Raw genomic sequence first — 22,638 nt, 5'->3', positions numbered from 1 at the left:
GCTGGAAAGGACCTCAAGAGATCATCAAGTTCAGTCCACTGCCCTCATGGGACCAAGCACCTTCTAGACCGTCCCAGATGGGTGTCTGTTCAACCTGCTCTTAAGTATCTCCAGGGATGGAGATTCCACAACCTCCCCTCGGCAACTTATTCCAGTGTTTAACCACCCTGACAGTTAGGAACTTTTTCCTGTTGTCCAACCTAAACCTCCCTTGCTGCAGTTTAAGCCCATTGCTGCTTGTCCTGTCCTCAGAGGCCAAGATGAACAATGTTTCTTCCTCCTCCTTATAACACCCTTTTGATACCTGAAAACTGCTATCATGTCCCCTCTGTCTTCTCTTTTCCAAACTGAACAAGCCCAGTTCTTCAGTCTTCCTTCATAGCTTATGTTCTCTAGACCTTTAATCATTCTTGTTGCTCTTCTCTGGACTTGCTCCAGTTTCTCTGCATCTTTCTTGAAATGTGATGCCCAGAACTGGACACAATACTCCAACTGAGGCCTAACCAGTGCAGAGTAGAGCGGAAGAATGACTTCTCGTGTCTCGCTCACCACACTGCTATTCATGCATCTTTGAGGTTTTGAGATCCGTCTCTGTAGATTTGACAGGTCTCCAAAGGTGCTATCATTGATGTAGTGAGTCAGTCCAAGAATATGGCTATTCTTGAACAGGGGAGCAATCTCCTTCTTGAGTTGATCCTTATCTCTGCTAAAACTGCCAGCGAGGGGGCCGGATCAGTGCTGATTTTTTTCTGTCAGGCAGAATGAGTAGGAAGATCAGTTTAGGATTAATTGGATGATGATCTGCCCATCACAAGGGTGGTAAAAGAAACTTACCTCTAAGCACCTCTGAATGTAATAAGTAGATCCAGAGTTCACTTTGGGAGGGCTGTGTCCTGTTTTCCTAGTCAATGCTCCCTGTAAAGGGAAAAGGGGATGTTAAGGGAAGTCACTGCACACACCCAATAAAATAGCTTGTGTTTAAATCCCTGTGGATATCTTCCTAAGGCTGAACAACAATGTATTTTATATTCTTAAAATATCAAGATTACTAACAAATATCTCTCTGTGCTTTCCTTTTTTCAAGGTGGAAAAAGTGTGCACTGGTGGGCATACCGATGTACTCCTTTATCCTGCTAAGAAAATGCAGCAGTTAGTGAAGAGTGGCATAGACCATGAAAGAACATCTCAGAACCTTACTTCTTCAAAAGCAGATCCTTTGTTAAAGCCAGCTACGGAGACCAAATCAGCTTTACTAAATAAAGACTTCAAACAGAAAGTTGCAGAAATTTTGCTTAAGTATTCCAACGGTCTTTGGGCTAATGCACTTCCCAAGGTGTATGAAGACACATACAAAGTAAAATTTCCTGAGGATGCTTTGAATAATCTTGACTTATTATCTGATGTATGTACTGTCAACCAGATAAGTGACAGCCCTAAGAAGGCAATCCTCTATGCTAAACCACAGAAGTGCATTGATGAGAATTTGAATACCACGCATAGCATCCGTATCCATGAAGATTTGAAGTTAAGGGTTGAGCAAGAGAGCTCTCAGTTAATAGAAAAGACCAAAGAGCAAAGTCCAGAAGAGACAATGGTCCCTCCTTTAATCATTCCAGCAGAAGCATCTCCATCCGTATTGGTAGTAGAACTGGACAACACTAATGAAGTTGTTATTAGGCAAGTCTTTCTCTCAGTTTCTCCATTTTTCTAAAATCCAGACATCGTTCTGCACAATCAACTTCCTTTCTACTTTGCTCCCAAAAAGCTATTTTACAAAATAAAATAGAACAATAGAAAACTGGATTAAAGGGTTCTGATAGTTATTAACAGTACTAACACATTTAAAATATTAGGCAAATATTTAGTTTGCTAATGTAAAATTGTACAGAAGTAATCTGAGTGAAGATTCATTGAATGGATGCTTCTTAGGGTAAGCTTTAAACCAGAGGTTTTCCAACTGTGGTCCATCAGTGCAAGCTCCATTCAGGTGGTCTGCAGATAGTTCCCGCTAAGGTTTGTGCCTGGGTGGCTGCACATGTGAGATCTCTACTAAGAGTAAAATGTGACCTTGTGCTTTTAGTTGTAGAACAAAAAAAGTTTATTGTAGGAGAGGGGTTTGTAGCACTTTTATCCAGTAGTTAGCTAATGGTACAAACAAAATCTGGAAAGTTCATTGCATGGGCCGCTTGGACCCTCAGCAGTTTTCATGTGGTCTGCGAAAAAAGTTTGAACATCACTGTTTAGAGTGAGAAGCAAAGAAGGGCTAAGACTGTTCCGCTGCTTGTGGAAAGTAGGGTTTTCAAACTACCTTACTCTTCACCATACTGTTCAGATGTCACCTTCCTATTGTATCTGACTTTTAAAGTTTTTGTTTGCCCTTTAGAGGCAACAAAATCATTTAATGCTCTGTTAAAATAAGATGCTTGAACGTTGCCAGAAACGACTGAAATAAGAATTTCCTGAATGATCGTATGGCTTTTTCAATATCTTGTCAATAAAACTGACACGCTACCTCCCTTGGTTTGGATTTTATATAAAACTTCGCCTTTATAGATGGACTGCTTCAGGAGCCCATCTGCTAGATTTCAGTACTGCATTGGCACAGGTAGGGTTTCACTGACACGTGAAAGGAAGCAGCATGACAGTTGATTGCATAGTAACAGCTGGACTGGCATATAAATGATAAAGAGTAAAGGGTTAGAGTTAAATACAGTTAAAGAAAATAACTTCACTTTTTCCACAAGTCTCAGCCAAGGGAAATGGATGGAGGGGGAATTGGAGAGATCTGAATCAGAGAGTGAAGAATGGATTGTTCTGGGAAGCAAATTGTCCAGGGCTGAAATCTAGAGCTCCAAAAGAGATACTGCAACAGATGGTCTGACACGTTAATGCCTAAAACTGCTTTAGTTTCTCTGAGCTTCATATGTGGAAATTTCCTTTGCATAAAGTTTAACCTTGGTGAAACGATCCAACTAATATTTCCATGAATGTGCAGAATCCTTTAAAACTTAAGTTCAGGTTCCAAAGAGTGCAATACAATCTCTTAAAATAGTGGAATAATCCAGAAGCAGTTTTTTCTTTTGGATATTTACAATCAATCTAACTTGTCTTAACCAGTTTTATGGGATTTTTAGACCCTTGCCTAGCTTCAGATAGTTGTAATTCATCACTTCGGTAAAAACTAAATGTTTCTGTTTCCCAGTTTTTTGAGAGAAGTTCAGATACTGATTTGCCTAAATATCAACACGATGCTTTTCTGTTTTGATTTTGCATCTGTTCAACTTTCCTATTGCTGTGCTTACCCTTTGGGGTGTTTGTTTACCCCTTGCTGTAGGTATGTGGGCAAAGACTATTCTGCTGCTCAGGAACTAATGGAAGATGAGATGAAAGACTATTATAGTCAGAATCCCACAGCATTGCTAATGCAGTCTGTAAGCATTGGACAGCTTGTTGCTGTTTATGCTGAAGAAGATGCCTGGTTGCGTGCGCAAATAATTTCAATGGAAGACAACAGAATCAAGGCAAGCAACTTTTTGTGGAAAAAGTAGTATAAATAATAATACAGGTAATAGCTGTACACTTATCATAGCAGACTCTCACTGCAGTACTCAGTAAGAAATTGCTTTGTCACTTTGTTACATAAAAAAAGTACATGTGTGGTTTTTAAAAATAATGGTAGCACTGGAGCTAAACTAAATGGTCTATTGCATTTTTCCTTATTTTTTTATTATAGGTTTTTCTGCATTCATTAGCATCTCTAATACGCCACCAGATGCATGCTGTGCATCCTTATGAGATTTGGACGTAGCGTCTCCATCTTCCAGATGTAGAATGTAAATGCCAGTAGATACTGAACTCACGCTGCTGCAGTTTCTCATTCTGTATTCTCTATAGCCACAGTTGTATTTTTGGTGGTTCTACTTTTAGAGAATTAGAACGTGGCTGAACTGGAAGAGGTTTTAAGAAACACTTCAAGTCCTTCATGTCTCCTGTCACTTTATAATTATACTAATTAACTCTGAATTGTAGGTTTTATTTTTTTCAGTCTTCACTTCCCTAGTCAGCATGACGTACTTCCACTAATCTGCTCAATACATTTCTGATACTACTGTTTCACAGATTAGGCTAGTTGACATGCACAATTTTAAGTACCTGTTCCCAGCTGAATGGGACTCACACTTTTTTGGAAGTCATGAGTTAGGGGAATCTGTCCAGTATTCTAAGGCTTTAGTGTCAGCTGCAGAAAAACTAGAAGGGCAGTGGCAACTAATCTACCTCTGGCTTCTCTTCACCTTATACGTAACTGCACTGGCTTGCACCTGTGGGCTGTGTTAAGCCCTGTGTAAACCCCAAACAGCACTGCAGGCTGCAAACATACAGGCTGTGGGCCGCTTGTAGCCCATGGGCCATGTGTTGAGTAGTCCTGTTTAGATAACACATGAAAATAATATTATATACTTCTAATAGGAAAAATGTCTTTCCCTTTCATTCGTTAGGTATGCTATGTTGATTATGGCTTCAGCGAGATTATTGAAAACAACAAAGTGTACAAATTAGGTAGACATTTCTATTCGCTTCCATTCCAAGCTGCAAAATGTAAACTAGCAGGTAAGAACTTTGAGAAGTATTATTGAACATCTAGTAGCATAACTTTGCATGTAACTTAACAGAGGTGGGGGCAGTAGAATCCTCACCCCTTCTCCCCCCAAAATCTTCACTGCCTACCTCAGAGAAACCTGGGAAATGAAGGTAAATAGGGAGAAATTGTATTAACTTAAACAGTAATTGGATCTGTTATTTTGGCTAGGTTCTGAAACTTGATTGTTTCAAAAGGCTTTTGTTTTATGAGAACACAATACATTTTGTTTTCTTGATTCTAGAAGGATCTTGTATGTATTTTGCATGGGAAAAGCTTGATTTAAGACTAAGGAGATCAGCTGAAGTTTCTCTGGCTTTCTGAGTATTTTATTTTTAATCCTCCCTCCCTTCCTTCCTCCTTTTATTACGCTTGCTTTTTACAACTTATTTATGTTGGTGGGCAGGTCTCCCTGTTCCTCTGAGTGTGGAGCCCACTGTATCAGTGCATGATATGGGTACAAGTCCCTGTCCCAGAGAGCTTGCAGCCTAGTAGATAAGACAGGCAAACAGGCGAGGAGAAAGGAAGGCATGATGTGGGGGTCACACCAGTTATGGATATTTGCAAGCCAGCAACATGATCTTCCCTTCGTTCATTCACCGGGCCGCTGTCTGGTACATCAAGGGAGGACACGTGTGTAGGGAAAGCAGTCCTTCAGTCTGTCTTCCAACTCGACTCCAAGCCCTGCTGCTTGCGAGAGACAACGGTGTAGTGGACACATGGAGGCCCTTGGAGAAAGAAGGGTTACTTGACCTTCTCATCACTGTGCTGAGATGTTAGATATGTCTGTTCTTGAGCTGCTCAGACACATCAGTCTGCCATTGACTTCCTGGGCAAAGGAACTAGGGGAAGGGGTGGTTTGAGCTGTGTGCCATCACTCCAGAGCACAAGCCGTTTGTGTGAGGGTGTGGCCCCCCCTTATGCATACCACTAAGGAAAACGTTTCAGCCACAGTGAACAGGGTGTGCATATGCCTGTAGTGTAACGAACAGGTGCAGTGAGTCTAAAGCCACTTTTGAGACGGTAACTTACCATTTTTTCAGGTATAGAAAAAGTGTGGAGGTTTTGGCATTTATTCTTTTTCCAGTATGGGCGAGAAAAAACAGGAACTGGTTGAATTTGTGGTATGGGTGGTAAAAGGCAGCTACAGTATGGGTGGTGGGGGGGTTTCTGTCTCCCCAAATGGCCAATAGCATAGCTTAGGCTGACTGGTGAGAACTAGAACCTGGGTTTTCCACATCCAACTGTGTCCTTAACCACCGAGGAGTTGGATGTTCTGGGGTGGGGGAATTTCATTCAGAAAAATCTTTTGGAACAATTCGTGATCAATTCTACTAGGTGAGGTCTGCACCATTAGTCACTTATTTAGGTCTGTATGTCTGATCTGATCCAGGTGATGCATGCCTGTGGCGGATCTCCACATTTAATCCAGTTATGAATCCCAGCCTATTGCCTTTCCCACAAGATCATTGTGCCTGTCTGTGTCCTAAATTACAGTAAACTCTTCCCAGCACCCGTCTGTGGGATGGCCGTGGTTCTGCCTGTGCTTTGGTTCTTGTCTCCCACTGTTCTCCTAACCTCCAAAGTGTCACAACAGTTCCATTTCTTCCAAGATTCCCAAAGTCCAGAAAATGCAGACAGTGTAAACACCTCCATTCCTCAGGGATTCTGTCATGGACTACCCGTAGCCAGTCTTGTCTTGCACAGTGAGAGCTCCAGGTCTGTGCTCCCTTTTTATAGAGCAATGAACACTTCAAACCTACTATAACTTGCATTATGATCTTTGTATAAGGAAATGGCCATGGGTGGCCAGGGAGAATATTTGTACTTTGGCATACTGTTTTCCTTTATGTAGTCTCTTTTCTTGTCTTGAAAGCATATGATATAAAAGCATTTAGGGGGAAAAATACACTAAAGAAGAAATGTGACAGAAAATTAGGGGGAGGTCTCTCTGTAAATAGAATAAATGTATGTAAGTTGTGCTCTGATTCTTGGCATTGATGATGTCCAAAATACAGTCTGAGTTAGTATATTCCCTGTGGAAAGCTCTAAGGACAATGTGTGGAAATTGTGATCTGTTTGTTTCTCAGGACTGGAAGTCTTTTGTGATGATCCTGTGTTAGTGAAAGTTGTTGAATCTCAAACCTGCGGCAAGATATTTGCTGTGGAAATGCTAGAAAAGAGTGATATTCCACTGGTGGTTCTCTACGACACCTCGGGAGAGGATGATATAAATATCAACGTCGCCTGTTTGAAGGCCTTGTGTGACAAATCACTGGAACTGCGCCTTCAGGTACGACTTTATTTAGGGTCTAAAACTTGTGCCACTAGTATCTGAAGTGCTAAGTCCTGAGAGAGGAGCACAGTACCAACAACTTGTTACATTTCTTCCTTCAAATATTTTGTTGCAGGCAGATGCTTTATATGCAAATGTTAGAGTAACCAACGTCTGCTCTGATGGAACCCTATATTGCCAGGTGCCGTCGAAGGGCCTAGCCAAACTCTGTGAAATCTTGCAAAAGCTGGAGGACTACTTCCATTACAAGGTGTGTAGTGAGAAGGGAGACGCTGAGGTAATATTTTTGTCTGTCTTATACTCCTGCACCTCAGCTTAACTCTTCAGAGGCACAGAGCAGGAATTCGGTCTTTCAGGACTTTTCAGACAGCATTCGTGTTAAACATCAGGGTTATGTAAAACCCAGAATGTAGCTGTTAATAACTGTTCCCAGCCAGTTTCAACATACCATACAATTTCTTAGCAAAACATTTAATAAACACAAATGTTGTAAATAGTCTTTGGAATAATTTATTGATTTATTTAGATATTTTTACTCCGCCTTTCTATTTAAAATATTCAAGGTGGAATAAGTATGACTAACTTCTTAAACAAAAGCTAGTAAATTGTATGTAGAAAATGTTCTTGTATCTCTTATACAGATTTTCCCACTTTGTTGCTATTATATATTTAAATGCAAGGTTTTAACATCACATTTACATGTGTGTATGTTAGCGCACACAAATGCTATAATGTTCTCTCAGGTGACCTTTTTTGGTCTTTATAGAGCAACTGCAATATATAGTAAAAACAGTGAGAAGTCCTGTGGCACCTATAGAGATGTATTTATTAAGGCATAAGCTTCTGTGGGTAAAACCCGCATGGTGTCATCTTTACTCTTCTATGCTTGAAAAACAGGAAAAAAAACAAGAGTTGCAGCCAAAACTCTTTTTGGAGCCTTGTCAGTAAACAGAGATCTGAGAATCCTACCAACTGGCAGCATCCCAACCCTTGGGTTAATGGTTGACTGGCTCACTTGTTGGCGAGTGAAATCTGTAGTCCGCATGGACATCCCACTACAGATATTGAGATCAGTGTATCTATGGGCTCAGGATCGCTAGAACTCTCCTTCTGTAGTGCTTTTCCCCATGAGCCGAATCCAAACCATCACCTCGCTGAGCTCTGCCCTCGTCTCTCTCTACCTAGAGCAAGACTGCCGTTAACTCGGTTAGTTAATAGCTAAATGTAAGTTCCATAGGCACTAGGGATGACACATTCTCCCTACCCAGATACTCCCTGTAGGTCCGTAAAAACACTACAGTGGAGCCAAATGTTATGTTAGCAGAGAGCTTCCTTAATAAGGAAAGCTGGAATAGCGCTCACCTGTGTCCAGGAATAGGGACCCAGCCCTAGCCGTAGGCATATCTGGTCCTGTATAGATTAGCCATTAAGTCCACAGGGCTTACCTCCTGTATTTCTTTACCTCCTGTATTTATAACTTTTCCTCTGGGAATCTGGCCTCACTATCAGATGATAAATAGCATGGGATCTTCAAGGCTGCTTGCCCTAAGTGCAAACAACTTCTTTACAAAATGAGTGAGCATGTGTAACAGATGCCACACGTTGTTCTGGGTGGCTGTGTCTAGACTGCATCCCTTTTCCGTAAAAGGGATGCAAATTAGACACATCGCAATTGCAAATGAAGTGGGGATTTAAATCTCCCCCACTTCATTTGCATAAACATGGCTGCCACTTTTTTCTGGCTTGGAGCTTTGCCGGAAAAAAGCGCCAGTCTAGATGGGGATCTTTCAGAAAATAAAGCCTTTTCCGAAAGATCCCTTATTCCTCTTAAAATAAGGAATAAGGGATCTTTCGGAAAAGGCTTCATTTTCCAAAAGATCCGCGTCTAGACTGGCGCTTTTTTCCGGCAAAGCTCCGTGCCGAAAAAAAGCGGCAGCCATGTTTATGCAAATGAAGCGGGGGAGATTTAAATCCCCACTTCATTTGCAATTGCGATGTGTCTAATTTGCATCCCTTTTACGGAAAAGGGACGCAGTCTAGACACAGCCAGTGTGTCCGGTCCTCTAAGTCCCTCTGCCCTCCACTTTGCAGGTTACAGACAGAGTAGTCAGACCAAAATCCATTATTCCTTTTTCTGCCAGAAAGCCAAATGCATTATAAAGCATGTGGGTTACGTCTGTTTTCAAATAGGCATTGGGCTGAGACAGAAATGAGAAGAGCTTTCATGGTCATCCCTTCTGGCTCAGGATATTGCCGATACTTGGCATTCTAATCTTGATGAATGTTTGTTTGTTTGCTGAAGCTTTTGCAAGCCATTTCTTGTAGCAGTCTCTGCTCTTGGCCTGTCACTTATATGCGTCTCTTGGGTAAAAACTGTTTCCAACCAACCCAATAGGTGTTTCCTGCTCATATAACCAATCAAGATGCCCCACCTTCCACCACCACTTCCCCGTTTAACAGAAAGGGAGAATAAAGAGCTGGGTTTTCCTTGAAACAAACACCATAGATGGCACTGATTGCTTCTGGCTCCCAAACCAAAGCTCTGTTCCACTTTCACTCCCTGGCAGGGTGACCGCTGTCCCTCAGGCTTTCATGTAAATCCACTTATTATTTGCCTTTCTTTATTGCAGCAGGCATCTGAATATTACATCTCACTTCCTTTCTGTGGCAAAATCTGCTTGTTCCATTGTAAAGGAAAATGGGCACGTGTCGAGGTAAGAAACAAGGGGTTTCCCTAAACCAACTTTCATATGTCCAAAGAATAGCCACCATGTTCAAGTCATTTCCCACAAACAAGCTGCTATGTTTGCAGGGCCAGTAGTTGGCTAAAATCTAGATAATCTGACGCTGATTGTGGCGTGTGTGGTCACTTTACGTAGGCTACATACTCCAATAGTAAACACAGATATGTGATCTCTTACTATCTGATGGGAACCTAATGCATTTGTGTTGTCATTTAATATACAGGTTGAACCTCTAGTCCAGCACCCTCAGGACTGGAGGTCAATATTGTCCACCAGCATTTCCAACATTTCTACTGCTTACCCAGTTCTGAGGAGACAGTGAGGGGTCAATCAGAGCTAAATAACAGCACCAAACACTGAGAGCCAGGACTAGTCGCTGTAAATAAACTTTATGCGACCGTGGGAAACTTAGCCATATCCATGATCAGTGGACATCTGGCTCACTGAAAACATGCTGAACCATGGATATTGCTGGACTAGATCAGTGTTTCTCAACCTTTTTTTTTTTATAAAGTACCCCTTTTACTCCCCCCCCCCCCCCCAAAAAAAAAAGTATCACCAGTACCTAGAGTTTTCAGACACCATTTTTTTTCTACCATTGCAACACATTTGTTTAAACCACTTAATCGTAGCCTGGCAGGTGATGAAATTTTTGGGTGTAAAAAGTACACAAATAATAAAGCGCTGTAAAACTTAAAACAAAAATAAAACAAATTTCAGTTGTTGACTACCCCCCGACTTCTCTTGAGTACCCCTAAGGGTACTCGTACCACTGGTTGAGAAACACTGGACTAGAGCAGTTCAGCCTGTATTTCATTTCACAAGCATAGCATCATAAAATCAAAAATAAAATGTACTGACAACATATCTTCTTCAGTGTCCATAAAACATGAATTTGCTTTTTAAATGTACTGTCGTGAGCTCTTGCTAATGTCTAGTTTTCCTTACCACTTCATTCCCATTTCAGATAACAAGTGTTCACAGTAGTCGTGCACTCGATGTGCAATTCATGGATACTGGAACAGTTGCATCCGTAAAAGTATCAGAGCTTCGAGAGATTCCATCACAATTCCTGAGAGAAATAATCACAGTACCACCCCAGGTACACACAAACTTTTAAATACAGTGAACCCTCGTTTATCGCGGTAGATAGGTTCCAAACCCGACCGCAATAGTTGAAAATCCGCGAAGTAGGGACATGTATATTTAACATGTATACAGCGAGCCCTCGCTACTTCGCGGTTCGACCATCGCGGATTCACGTATATACATAATGTAATGAAAAAAGTCCGCGAAGTCATGAATCCGCGATGGTCGAACCGCGAAGTAGCGAGGGTTCACTGTAAAGCTGATTGCCTCCATACCTCTCTTGGCCGCGTTTGAGTCTTGCTCATTTTAGAGCTGCTCTGCAATGATTCGCAGGTTTAAATTACTTCAAGCTTGTCTGTTCTCTGCTGTGGCCTACAGGGAATGTGAATTGCAAAGCATGCTGAAGTGTTGCATGCTAACTGCCTCTTTTGAACACTGCTGGTGCACACTGAAAGGAACCTGAGTTCATGTTAACCTCGTTCTTTCACACTGGACTACGTTAATATGAACTTGGATACCTTTTAATTTGTGCGAGGAACATCCACACAGGGCAGTTGGCATGAAACCCTTTGGTTTGGCCTCTACACCTCACACACACCTTGTAGACCACACTTCAGCACAGCATAGAGCTAGCCTTAGAGTTAATTTTACAATGTGTGTGCTAACTTTTTATAATGTGCAGTTTTAAACAAATACGGATTGTGTTCCTGTGTGCTAACAGTACAAGGCTGTAGCAGTAATCTTACTGTACACGTAAGGGGACTCTATTCTGCAGACTGCTGCATTCTTAGTGGCTGGAGTGACTTATTTCACTCTCCTAATACCATATCCTACTAATTCATCTCAGTTTAAGCTTGTAAGAAACTACCTAGTTTCCATGCAGGCACACTTGAATAGTACATCATCATCTTGTGTGGAAAAGTGCCATGTAATTCAGTTGTCATTGATATACTCATGTCTTTCAGGCTACAAAGTGCTGTTTAGCAGATCTTCCCCTTAACATTGGCATGTGGACTCCAGATGCCGTATTGTGGCTGAGAGATACAGTGTTAAACTGTCCTGATTGCAGCATTAAGGTAAATGTAAATAGCGCAAATACTTGAAACTCAGTAAACTATTTCTAATGCCACCTAATTTAAAGCAGGAAAGATGCATAGATTCACAGTGCAGTGGTTGCATTTTTTGCACTAAATCCGAATGAATGGAAAAAGCAGCTTTTAATAATTCAGTTTTACAGCATTCTTTGGACTTCTGGTAATCATACAAATTTACTAATTTTCCTGAAGTCTTTGATATGAAGTTGCGCTATGTGGTTATATCGTGCTATGGGATCCTGCTCCTCCCCCCGTTTGTGTATTAGGTAAGTTGAACACACTCAGTCTTAACTAACGAAAAGCCTGAAAAGTTCAGACAGTGTGGGCCTTCTACTCGGCTACACAGATGCACAGCCACCATGTCTCCGGGAACAGCATAGCTTTAATTCTGCACTAGGAGCAGGGGCGGCCCGTGAGCCTAGACAGACTAGGCAGTTGCCTAGGGCACTGCTGGCCCGGACACCCGATGACATCGTGGCCATTGATGGCCCTGCAGGTGGGGACGCCGATTGCGCCTTCTATCTGGGGCATCAGCTGCTGCAGTCGGCCTCAAACCGCTCCTGACTAGGAGGGATGCCAGCATTCCAACACCACCACAAGCAGACAAGATTCCCCTCCCTCTTTCCTTTGTCAATGATATCAATACAAATGCTGAAAAGGTAGCAAAAGTGCATCCCTGTATACTGACAACCTCCTGTTTGAATTCAGGGAACAGTACTGGGAATGGAGGGGGGGACAGGTGACAATGTAAAATCATTCCTCCCCATACCTGTTCAGAGAGGCTTCCACATACCTTATCGGAGGATGATTACAGTCAGCACCTAACGTGTTCTCTGTTCGGCCGTTGCATGTAAGGATTCACTTGTAATGTAATGAGTAGTAGCGTGATTAGATGCTAGTGTAATTTCACACTTCTGACTTCCTGGCTTTTAGATGAGGGATCCGAAAAACTGACTCAAAATGAGACTTTTAATATCAACTCTTAATTGTTTAGAAGTCAAACTAACAGATTTACTTGAAAATTCTGAACTGAGATTGTCCTGTACATTTGGGGGCACATATGCCCTTTCCATACGAAACTCAGTAGATTGAACTCTTGCAGTAAGTGCAGAATGGATCTCAACCCCAACTATGTCATTGCTATGACTCTTCCAGATTGAGTAGTGTGCTGTGCGTGTTATTCTCAGCCACTGGGAATACCTTTGTCCACTTATTTTGCACCTTAGCAGTAAACTATTTGTGTCAAGTCTTTGAAAATATTTGTATTTCGAAGTAGATTACTGTTCATCTTTTCTCGTAAAAGGCTTAATTTTGTTTTTACAAAATTGAAGATGCAGAAGCATTTAATAGGCATTTACTTGATTTCATCTCTTTAAAGGTAGTTAAACTGGATGACTCAAAGGGAATTGCACATATCTACTTGTTTACGCCCAAGAACTTCCCAGACCCTGATCGGAGCATCAATCGACAGATCACTAGTGCAGACTTGTGGAAGCATCAGAAGGATGTCTTCCTGAGCGTTGCTCCCTGTGGAGCTAGTCCTACCAAAGAGAGAAGTGATGCTATCCTTTCTCCCGAATTAATTGGCCTGGGCCTCAAGAAGAGCCCCCAGGGGTCAGTCAAGCCTACTGCAGAACCCAGCAGCGGGGTACCTACTGTTGACATGCCACCTCTTCTACCCTTGCCGAAACCTGGAGAGCACATGGATGTCTACGTTTCAGTGGCCTGCCACCCTGGTCACTTTGTCATCCAGCCTTGGCAAGAGATACACAACCTAGAAGTCCTCATGGAAGAAATGATTCTGTACTACAGCATGGCAGAGGAGAGACCCATTGCTGTTAAGAAGAACAATCTGTATGCTGCTAAAGTGGAAAATAAGTAAGTAGATGCTTACTTAAAAGCTCTGTATTGTATTGCGACAGGCTCTTAGATCCCACAAGTATTCCCACATATAAATGCCTGGCACTAGCATCTTAATCGGTGCTCAATCTGCTCAGAGTTAGAGTACCTAGAAATGCGTAATTAACATTAATGTTGGTCTTGTTCCAGTTCCCGAGGGAAAGTATCCCTGTTTCAGACTGTCGGCAATCGGCGGCAAAAGGGTGAATGGGGTTGTAGATTCCATGTGCTTCCAGGTTAAGCACTGTGCTGCTGTTCCTGCTGCACCAGATCGGAAGCTCTCAGCTTAGCTGCCAGCCTGCCAGTTTTGTCCCTCGATTGCTAGTTAGTTATTGCCGAGCATTAGACTGTTCTTAATCACAGTGGTTTCGATCAAATGGCTATTTTAATTCAACTCTACCTACAGAAATCTCTGTTTGGGGGGTAGTGTTGCACACAATTGTAATGTAAGCCATTAAAAGGCAGGAAAGAGTTAGAGCACTTACGGAAATTCTGCTGCTGTTCCAAAATGCACATTGGGGAGTCCTCAGAAGTCGCCTTGTACATGTCCCTAGAGCTCTCGTAATGAGCTCACTTTTATTCATCTGAATCATCAGTCAGAAATCTTCCTCCCTTATTGCTTCATCCATGTTGTTCCCTTCCACTGGCTCCCCCTTGTCAGCCTCGTCAACCATCTACTTGTTTTTCCTTTGAAGGCTCTTCATGACTGATCTAAACCCGAGCTATTTAGGCACTTTACAGCTTTGTCAGTCCCATTGACTTTCACTGAGACTTAGCCAGTCACTGTGTGAAGAAATGCGACTTAGATACTTCAGTGTACCTAAAGATGTTACTCCTCATTCATTCCCTGTGCTGAGCAGACAGCTTAACTGGTGTTGTGTGGGACTGTGCTGGCCTGGGGGCAGGTGCAGGTTGGCCTCCTGGGTGCCAGTGTCCAGTGGAGTACTGGTTAGCCAGCTGTGGGGGCTTAGTGCCTGGTCACTCAGTGGCGGTCATCAGAAGCATTCCCCACCAGCTTGAAACTCCAGCCCAAGGAACGCCTTGTAAATGTCTGCAAAGCCTCTGTGTCCGCCTTCGGATTGCTCCTGAGAGTTCACCTTGGCCATAATATCACTCCAGCATGTTGCTACTGGCTAGGTAATGTGCATACGTATTTCCTAGAACAGATCGACAGTTTTCACTGAGACATTCTTGGCTGAAAAATCAGATTTTTCTCTGCATTTTTCAATAGGAAATGTAAACCACATTTTTATTTTTCAGATTTATTTTTGAGGCTTTAGCTGCGAGGTTTTTTCTCCTCTTTTCTAATCTCTTCCCCCCCCATTTAAAATAAATGTTTTCTTTTTTGGTTTGGAGAAGGGAGAAACAATGTTATTTCATTCCTCCCAAGCCACCCACTTTACCACACTGCCACTATTCTGTCCCACTTTTTTCCAGTCAGGGAAGGGAGTAAAAGGAGAAGGGGAGGTCTCCAGAAATTGTAAATATTCTTATTTCATATTTTCAGTTTTCTTTGTACAGGCTGGACTTCCGTAGTCCGGCCCCACTGGGACCTGAGCAGTCCAAACAAGGGATTTTGCTGGACCAGGGGAGGTAATTTCTGGCCCCCCAGCCTGGCTACCAGTCTCCTGGCCAACTCCCCTCCTTTCTACCCCTGACCCACCACTTGCAGCAGGGCTCCCAGCCGCCAGTTCACCCTGTAGCTGTTAGTCCCAAGGCAAGGTGGGTAGGGAATATCTTTTACTGGGCCAACTGCTATTGGTGGAAGACAAGACTTCAAACCATACAGAGCTCTTACACAGCTCAGACATGAAGAAATGCACCAATAAAAGGTATTACCTCACCCACCTTGTGTCTCAAGTTTTTATTTTTAATTTTTTGTCACTCAAACAAAAATGTTCGTTTTATTCCGTTCTGTTTTCCGTTCTTCTATTTAAAGCATTTTTCTGAGTGCATTCAGTTTGTGAGACTCATACTACCAATTTACCCTTCTTGTTTTCTTTTTTCCCCCCCTTTTAAAAAATACCATTAGGTGGCACAGGGTGGTGGTAAAAGGAATTCTGACAAATGGGTTGGTATCAGTATATGAGTTGGACTATGGTAAACATGAACTTGTCAGCATCAGAAAAGTACAGCCTCTAATGGACATGTTCAGAAAACTACCATTTCAAGCTATTACAGCTCAGCTTGCAGGTAGGTCGCAAGTATTTCTCATTTTGTTGAATAAAAACTTCTAAACAATAAAAGACATTAAGTGGATAAGAATATTGGAATAGCAGAATAAAACTGAGGATAGTGGTATAATAGACATTTGTTTTATAGTGAACATTTTGCAAATTTATAAATAGTGACTAGAGGAGAATTGTTTTCATTGTTTGCTATCAAAATAATTTCACCCTTCATCTTTGTACGAAGTTTAGTAATTCAGTTGTATTACAATGGCTATGCCACCCTTGCTGTACAGGATATGCTGTTTCCAAAGCACAGAGGGTTCCTAAGATTGTTGTGAACCAGACTCATTAACAAGTTGCAGTTCTGTCCTTCTGTCTGTTGGATGCCCCACCGGTATTCACCAAGTGGCTGGTGGTAGCAGGGAGAGAGAATTCTGTGTTCCCATATCTCTTGCCTGGCTAATCTAGGGCTGGTTCAGAACTAGGTGGCATCTGACATCCCTTTCATCCAGTCAACCTTTCGGGCACTGAGCCTATTAATAAATAATAAGAAATCCACCCTTAACCCTAGTTCATTGGCGGGGTTCTCAACTCGACAGGCAAAGGCCATGCCTCCTCAGGATTGTTTCTGCTCAGTCTCAACTCTGATAAGCTCCCTTCAGGTATTTCCAGTCACCACAGACTGGATATGCTTGAGCCTGGACTACCTGACATGCACATACATGGCACAACGCTCTAAGGGTACGTCTACACTAGCCCCTTAGATTGATCTAGGGAGGCTAAGGAGGGCGACCGAAATTGCAAATCAAGCCTGGGATTTAATATCCTGCGCTTGATTTGCATGTTCCCGGCCGGTCGCCATTTTAGAAATTGACTAGCCCAAGTAACTGCCCGTGTCTACACGCGGCAGTGAACCGGGATTCCGATTTAAAGCCCTAACACGAATTAGCTGGTAAACCTCATTGCAGGAGGAATACCAGCTAATTCGAGTTAGGGCTTTAAATCGGAATCCCGTTTCACTGGTGCGTGTAGATGTGGGCAGTTACTTTGGGCTAGTCAGTTTCTAAAATGGCGACCGGCTGGGAACATGCAAATCAAGCACGGGATATTTAAATTCCGGGCTTGATTTACAATTTCGGTTGCCCTCATTAGCCTCCCTAGATCGATCTAGGGGACTAGTGTAGACGTACCCTAAGGCAACATCTCTGATCTTTCCAGGCCTAGTTGGCCTGCACCTCAAGGCCTCAACTCACTGACGTGGTGGTTGAATCTGTGTGGGAGTACATTTTTTGAGGCCCCAACCATCCAGATATCTGGTCTCTGACACCTCGGCGATGGGTTGGAGAGCCCACCGAGGGCAGTTCAAGGCCTGTGGTCTGAAGAAGTGCTCTCTCTATCATTAACAGAGAACTTGGAGCAGCCCCTCTGGTCTGCCAGGCATTCTTAATCCATGTTCCAGATAAAGCGGTTTCAGTTATGGACAGTACAACAGCCGCTACCACTATAGAACTGGCAGGGCGAAGGGCGTTTTTCCCTCCCATACCAGGAGGCAATCCAGCAGTGGGAGTTCTGTGTTGCTCACTCAGTCTACTAAGAAACATCTTTCCTGCCAGCTGCACAGAACCAATTTGTGGATCAGCTTGGCATGTCCTTCACTCACCACAAGTGGTCCCTGCAAATGGACATTGCAAGGGACATCTTCTAGAGGTGTGGGACTCCCCATAGGCACCTGTTATCTACCGTAACACAGGAAATGCTATCACTTTTGCTCCTCACAGGGCCAGAGCCCAGGGTCCATTCCAAATCCCCTCCTGTTGGCATAGGTAACTCACCTGTATTACACCCCTATTCCACTAATTCACAAGGTTCTGTCAAGGATCAGGCAGGACTGAGCATGTGTCTTCCTTATAGCTCCCGTGTGACAGACAGCACTGGTTCACCACTCTCTTGTGCCTTTTGATAGAGCCTCCATTCTGGCTCCCACTGTATCCATACTTGATCACCCAGGATCCTAAAATGATCTGCTCCTCCCAAACCTCATCTCTCTTCATTTGACAGCCTGAATCCTTCATGGTTGAATCCTGATGAGCATGTTTGTTTGGAAAAGGCTCATGGAACCTTACTAGACAGTAGAAAGCATTCCACCAAAATAGCCCCCAAAATAACCCCAACTATACATATAGTATGATGGGGGCTAATTGTCATTCGAGGAGGTTTTGGAACAAATAGAAAAACTTAACGTTAACAAATCACCGGGACTGGATGGCATTCACCCAACGGTTCTAAAACTCAAATGGGAAATTGCAGAACTGTTAACTGTGGTTTGTAATCTATCCTTTAAATCGGCTTCCGTACCTACTGACTGGAAGATAGCTAACGTGACACCAATATTTAAAAAGGGCTCTAGAGGTGATCCTGGCAATTACAGACCGGTAAGTCTAACGTCGGTACCGGGCAAATTAGTCGAAACAATAGTTAAGAATAAAATTGTGAGGCACGTAGAAGAACATAATTTGTTGGGCAAAAGTCAACATGGTTACTGTAAAGGGAAATCATGTCTTACTAATCTATAAGAGTTCTTTGAAGGGGTTAACAAACCTGTGGACAAGGGGAACCAGTAGATATAGTATACTTTGTCAAAGGCTTTCTGAAAATCTAAGTCCCTCACCAAAGGCTCTTGTGTAAATTACATGGCCATGGGATAAGAGGGAAGGTCCTTTCTTGGATTGAGAACTGGTTAAAAGACAGGAAACAAAGTGTAGGAATAAATGGTAAATTTTCAGAATGGAGAGGGGTAACTAGTGGTGTCCCCCAAGGGTCAGTCCTAGGACCAATCCTATTCAAGGTATTCATAAATGATCTAGGGGCAAGCAGTGAGGTAGTGGCAGTGTGGTAGATACTACACTGTTTAGGATAGTCAAGACAGAAGCAGACTGTGAAGAACTTCAAAAAGATCTCACAGAACTAAGTGATTGGGCAACAAAATGGCAAATGAAGTTTAATGTGGATAAGTGTAAAGTAATGCACATTGGAAAAAACAACCCCAACTATACGTACAGTATGATGGGGGCTAATTTGGCTATGACAAATCAGGAAAGAGATCTTGGAGTTATCGTGGATAGTTCTCTGAAAACATCCACACAGTGTTCTGCAGCGGCCAAAAAGGCAAATAGGATGTTAGGAATTATTAAGAAAGGGATAGAAAATAAGACCTAGAATATCTTACTGCCCCTGTATAAAACTACGGTACGCCCACATCTTGAATACTGTGTACAGATGTGGTCTCCTCACCTCAAAAAAGATATTTTGGCCTTGGAAAGGGTTCAGAAAAGGGCAACTAAAATGATTAGGGGTTTGGAACAGGTCCCATATGAAGAGAGGCTAAAGTGACTGGGAGTTTTCAGTTTAGAAAAGAGGAGATTGAGGGGGGATATGATAGAGGTCTATACAGTCATGAGTGGTGTGGGAGAGGGTGAATAAAGAAAAGTTCTTCATTAGTTGCCATAATATAAGGACTAGAGGTCACCAAATGAAATGAATGGACAGCAGGTTTAAAACTAATAAGCGAAAGTTCTTCACACAGCGCATAGTCAACCTGTGGAACTCCTTGCCAGAGGAGGCTGTGAAGGCTAGGACTATAATAGAGTTTAAAGAGAAGCTAGATAAATTCATGGAGGTTAGGTCCATAAGAGGCTATTAGCCAGGGGATAGGAATGTTTCAGAGGCTGGAGAGGGATGGCAGGAGACAAATCGCTTGATCATTGTCTTCAGTCCACCCCCTCTGGGGCACCTGGTGCTGGCCTCTGTCGGCAGACAGGATACTGGGCTAGATGGACCTTTGGTCTGACCCAGTACGGCCGTTCTAATGTACCAGAGCAACTTTACTAACCAAGTGGAAATGAATCTCCACCTAGTCTCCCCAAAGCAGAGATACTTCTACATAGTCCTCATTGCAGCTTGCTTTGAAGTACCTTTTGCATTTCAAACAACAAGGTCTGGACCTTCCTTCAGTCAAGGTCCATCTGGCAGGCATTTCAGCCTTCCATATTAAGACCAGCAGATTGGTCTTTTCACACAGAATGGACATCCTCTTTCTCAAAGCCCGGAGAGGGTGTTTCCCAGAAGAATCCCTCCTGAAGATCTAACCCTTGCCCTGTCAAAGCTGACTGGTCTGCCCATCGAGCTGCTAGCCACATGCTCACTGTTGCATCTCTTCTGGAACGTGGCCTCTCTTGTGGTCATTGCTTTGGCCAGGAGGGTTTCAGCGATTGGACCCCTCACATCAGAACCCACACGTACAATTTTCGTCACAGATAAGGTACAACTGCACCCACCTCCACAGTTTCTCCTGAAAGTGGTGTCAGTTCCACTGCAGCCAGGTACTTTTCCTACCAATATTCCAACCTAAGCCACGTACATATAGAGAACAGCACCTCCACTCCCTGGATGTCAGATGGGCCCAGCCATTTTATATTGAAAGGACCAAACCATTTTGCAGATCACATAGGGGAAGCTGAGAGCATGAAGGGGCTTCCCATCTCCACACGGAGTATTTCATCTTGGATCATCTCATGTATCTAGCATGTGATGAACTCACCGGAGTGCCTCTTGGGGCTAACCTGACTGCTCCTTCCACAAGTTCTCACATCTCTTCGGCTGCTTTCCTAGCTCAAGTCCCTATTCAAGGTATCTGCTGGGCAGCAACCTAGTCCTCCATGCACACATTCTCAGTGTACTGTGCCTGTTCCCAGTCAGCCATAGCCGATGCCAGCTTTGGCTGTACAGTGTTGCAGTCGCCTTGTCCTTGAACTCAGAGCCAACCTCCTGCACAACTGCTTGCGCGTCCTTTCATTGGAACAGACATGTGTAAGCACTCAAAGAAAACTGTTACTAATCTTTCTGTAACTGTTGTTTGAGATGTTGCACGTGTCCATTCCTTATACCAATGCTACGAGCATCCAGCAACCCGGCTGATAATAGTGCTAGAGCCAACCCGACCGATTCCACTAAGGGGGAAAATCCAGCAGCTATGCTTGGGGCTGCTCACTCCTACATTGGAATGGATGGATGCAACTCCTCTTGAGGAACAACAGTTATTGGAAGGTTAGTAGCTGTTTTTCACAATGTGACACACTTGACAGTCCTTATATGGGAGGCTAGAACAGCCACTGGAAATGAGATTGAGGGTTGGAATGCTTTTACAGAGCTGCTAGCCTCTTGAGCTTCTTCCACTTCCTTAAGGACTAGATTACTAAGAATCTTGGGGCTGGGTTTTTTTGTCACTTACATCAGTCTTTTCTTTAAATGACCTTATTTGCTTGATTTTTTTTTTTTTTTCCCCCCCTAGGAGTGAAATGCGAACAGTGGTCAGAAGATGCATCCATAGTGTTTCGAAACCATGTAGAGAAGAAACCACTGGTGGCACTGGTACAAGCAGTTAATGAAAGCACAAACTCTTGGGATCGAAAAATAGTGACCTACTTAGTAGACACCTCACTGCCAGAGACTGATATATGGATTCATGACTTTATGTCTCAATATTTTGTGGAGCTTTCAAAGGTTAATTAATCACTGTTTCTGAAACTATTGCAACTAATTCAGTTTCTTCAGCAATAAAAGAAAATGTATCAGGCTTTTAAAGAGAAATTTAACTGTTCTTACATGGCCTTGAATATATGAATGTGAGGTTTGAAAAATCTGATGCTAGTAGACTGTGAAAAGAGATTTAACAAGTTTCTGTTTTCTTTTAATTGACTTTCCAAGAACTTGCACTTTGTTTACTGGTGAGGTGTTAGAATGTTGGAGTGAAAATACAGATTAAGTAAAATTGTATTTATCAATAAAATTATTGGTGGCTTTTGTCTTATTTTATTGCTGAATTCTTTTTTCGTTCTTAAAGTTACTGGAGTTTGAGACTGGTCAAAATTTGAGTTGATTTACAAGTTGCTAATTTCTGCATCACAGTTATTCCCGTGCTTAATGAAAACAAACATCACATCTGAACTGATTCCTTATTTGTTGGTAGTTTCAGAAATATCATATCCCAGAATACAGACTGTAAGAATTGTGCTTGCTTTTGCATAGAGGTGGCAGAAGCATAACCTACGTATATCTTAAACAGATATTCTAGTAGCACCTTAAAAACTAACAGCACATGTGTAGATGGTATGAGTTTTCATGGGCAAAACCCATTTCTTCAGATGACTGGAGTATAAGTCTAGACCCAAGAATAAATAAGGGAAGGGGGGGGGGGAGGAAAAAGGAGAGGGGAGGAAGACAGAGATACAGTGAGTAGATAGTTCAAATGGTTACAAGAGGCTCTTAAGAACCATTAGCACCTCCATTGTTTGGTTGGTGAGGTCATTAAAAGGTGGAAGATAGTGTGCGCATCATCCTCTGTCCGGGTTCAGACCATTGACATGAGAATTAAACTTGTGAATGAAGTTAAGTTCCAATCCTTCTCTGTGTATTTGACTTGTGGAATTGGTCTGAAACAAAACTGCAACTTAGAGATCCATTAATGAGTGTCCAGGAAGATTAAAGTGTTCTCCAACAGGTTTTTGTGTGTTGCCTTTTCAGCTATCTGATGTGTGTCCATCCACCCCTGCAATCTGCTGTGGTGCCCACTCTGCCCACACATCTACACAAGTGATTTCATCACTGGACCCAATGACATCAGCCACCAAATCAGAGGCTCATTTAACTGTAC

The 22,638-nt window shown here is 42.7% G+C and overlaps 1 protein-coding gene across 4 annotated transcripts in view; it reads left to right on the top strand.

Annotated features, from left to right (window-relative positions):
- The window catches only part of TDRD7 (tudor domain containing 7), a 53,194-nt gene extending 31,399 nt beyond the window's left edge, over positions 1-21,795 (top strand). For 3 of the 4 annotated variants that reach the window (XM_075931198.1, XM_025186138.2, XM_075931200.1), the window contains 11 exons: positions 1,085-1,677; positions 3,335-3,521; positions 4,497-4,608; positions 6,727-6,929; positions 7,048-7,182; positions 9,563-9,646; positions 10,644-10,778; positions 11,731-11,841; positions 13,238-13,737; positions 15,791-15,951; positions 21,277-21,795. In XM_075931198.1, coding sequence (XP_075787313.1) covers positions 1,085-1,677; positions 3,335-3,521; positions 4,497-4,608; positions 6,727-6,929; positions 7,048-7,182; positions 9,563-9,646; positions 10,644-10,778; positions 11,731-11,841; positions 13,238-13,737; positions 15,791-15,951; positions 21,277-21,497 — 2,442 coding nt within the window. In that variant the 3' untranslated portion in view covers positions 21,498-21,795. The remainder of the gene's footprint in view (positions 1-1,084; positions 1,678-3,334; positions 3,522-4,496; positions 4,609-6,726; positions 6,930-7,047; positions 7,183-9,562; positions 9,647-10,643; positions 10,779-11,730; positions 11,842-13,237; positions 13,738-15,790; positions 15,952-21,276) is intronic. The other variant, XM_075931199.1, reaches the window with a different exon arrangement.
- The last annotated feature ends 843 nt before the right edge of the window (positions 21,796-22,638 follow it).

The sequence above is a fragment of the Pelodiscus sinensis genome, chromosome 6 (genome assembly GCF_049634645.1).
Source record: "Pelodiscus sinensis isolate JC-2024 chromosome 6, ASM4963464v1, whole genome shotgun sequence".
NCBI lineage: Eukaryota > Metazoa > Chordata > Testudines > Trionychidae > Pelodiscus > Pelodiscus sinensis.
Note: the sequence above shows the minus strand (reverse complement) of the source record. Positions and strands in the feature narration are given on the sequence as shown.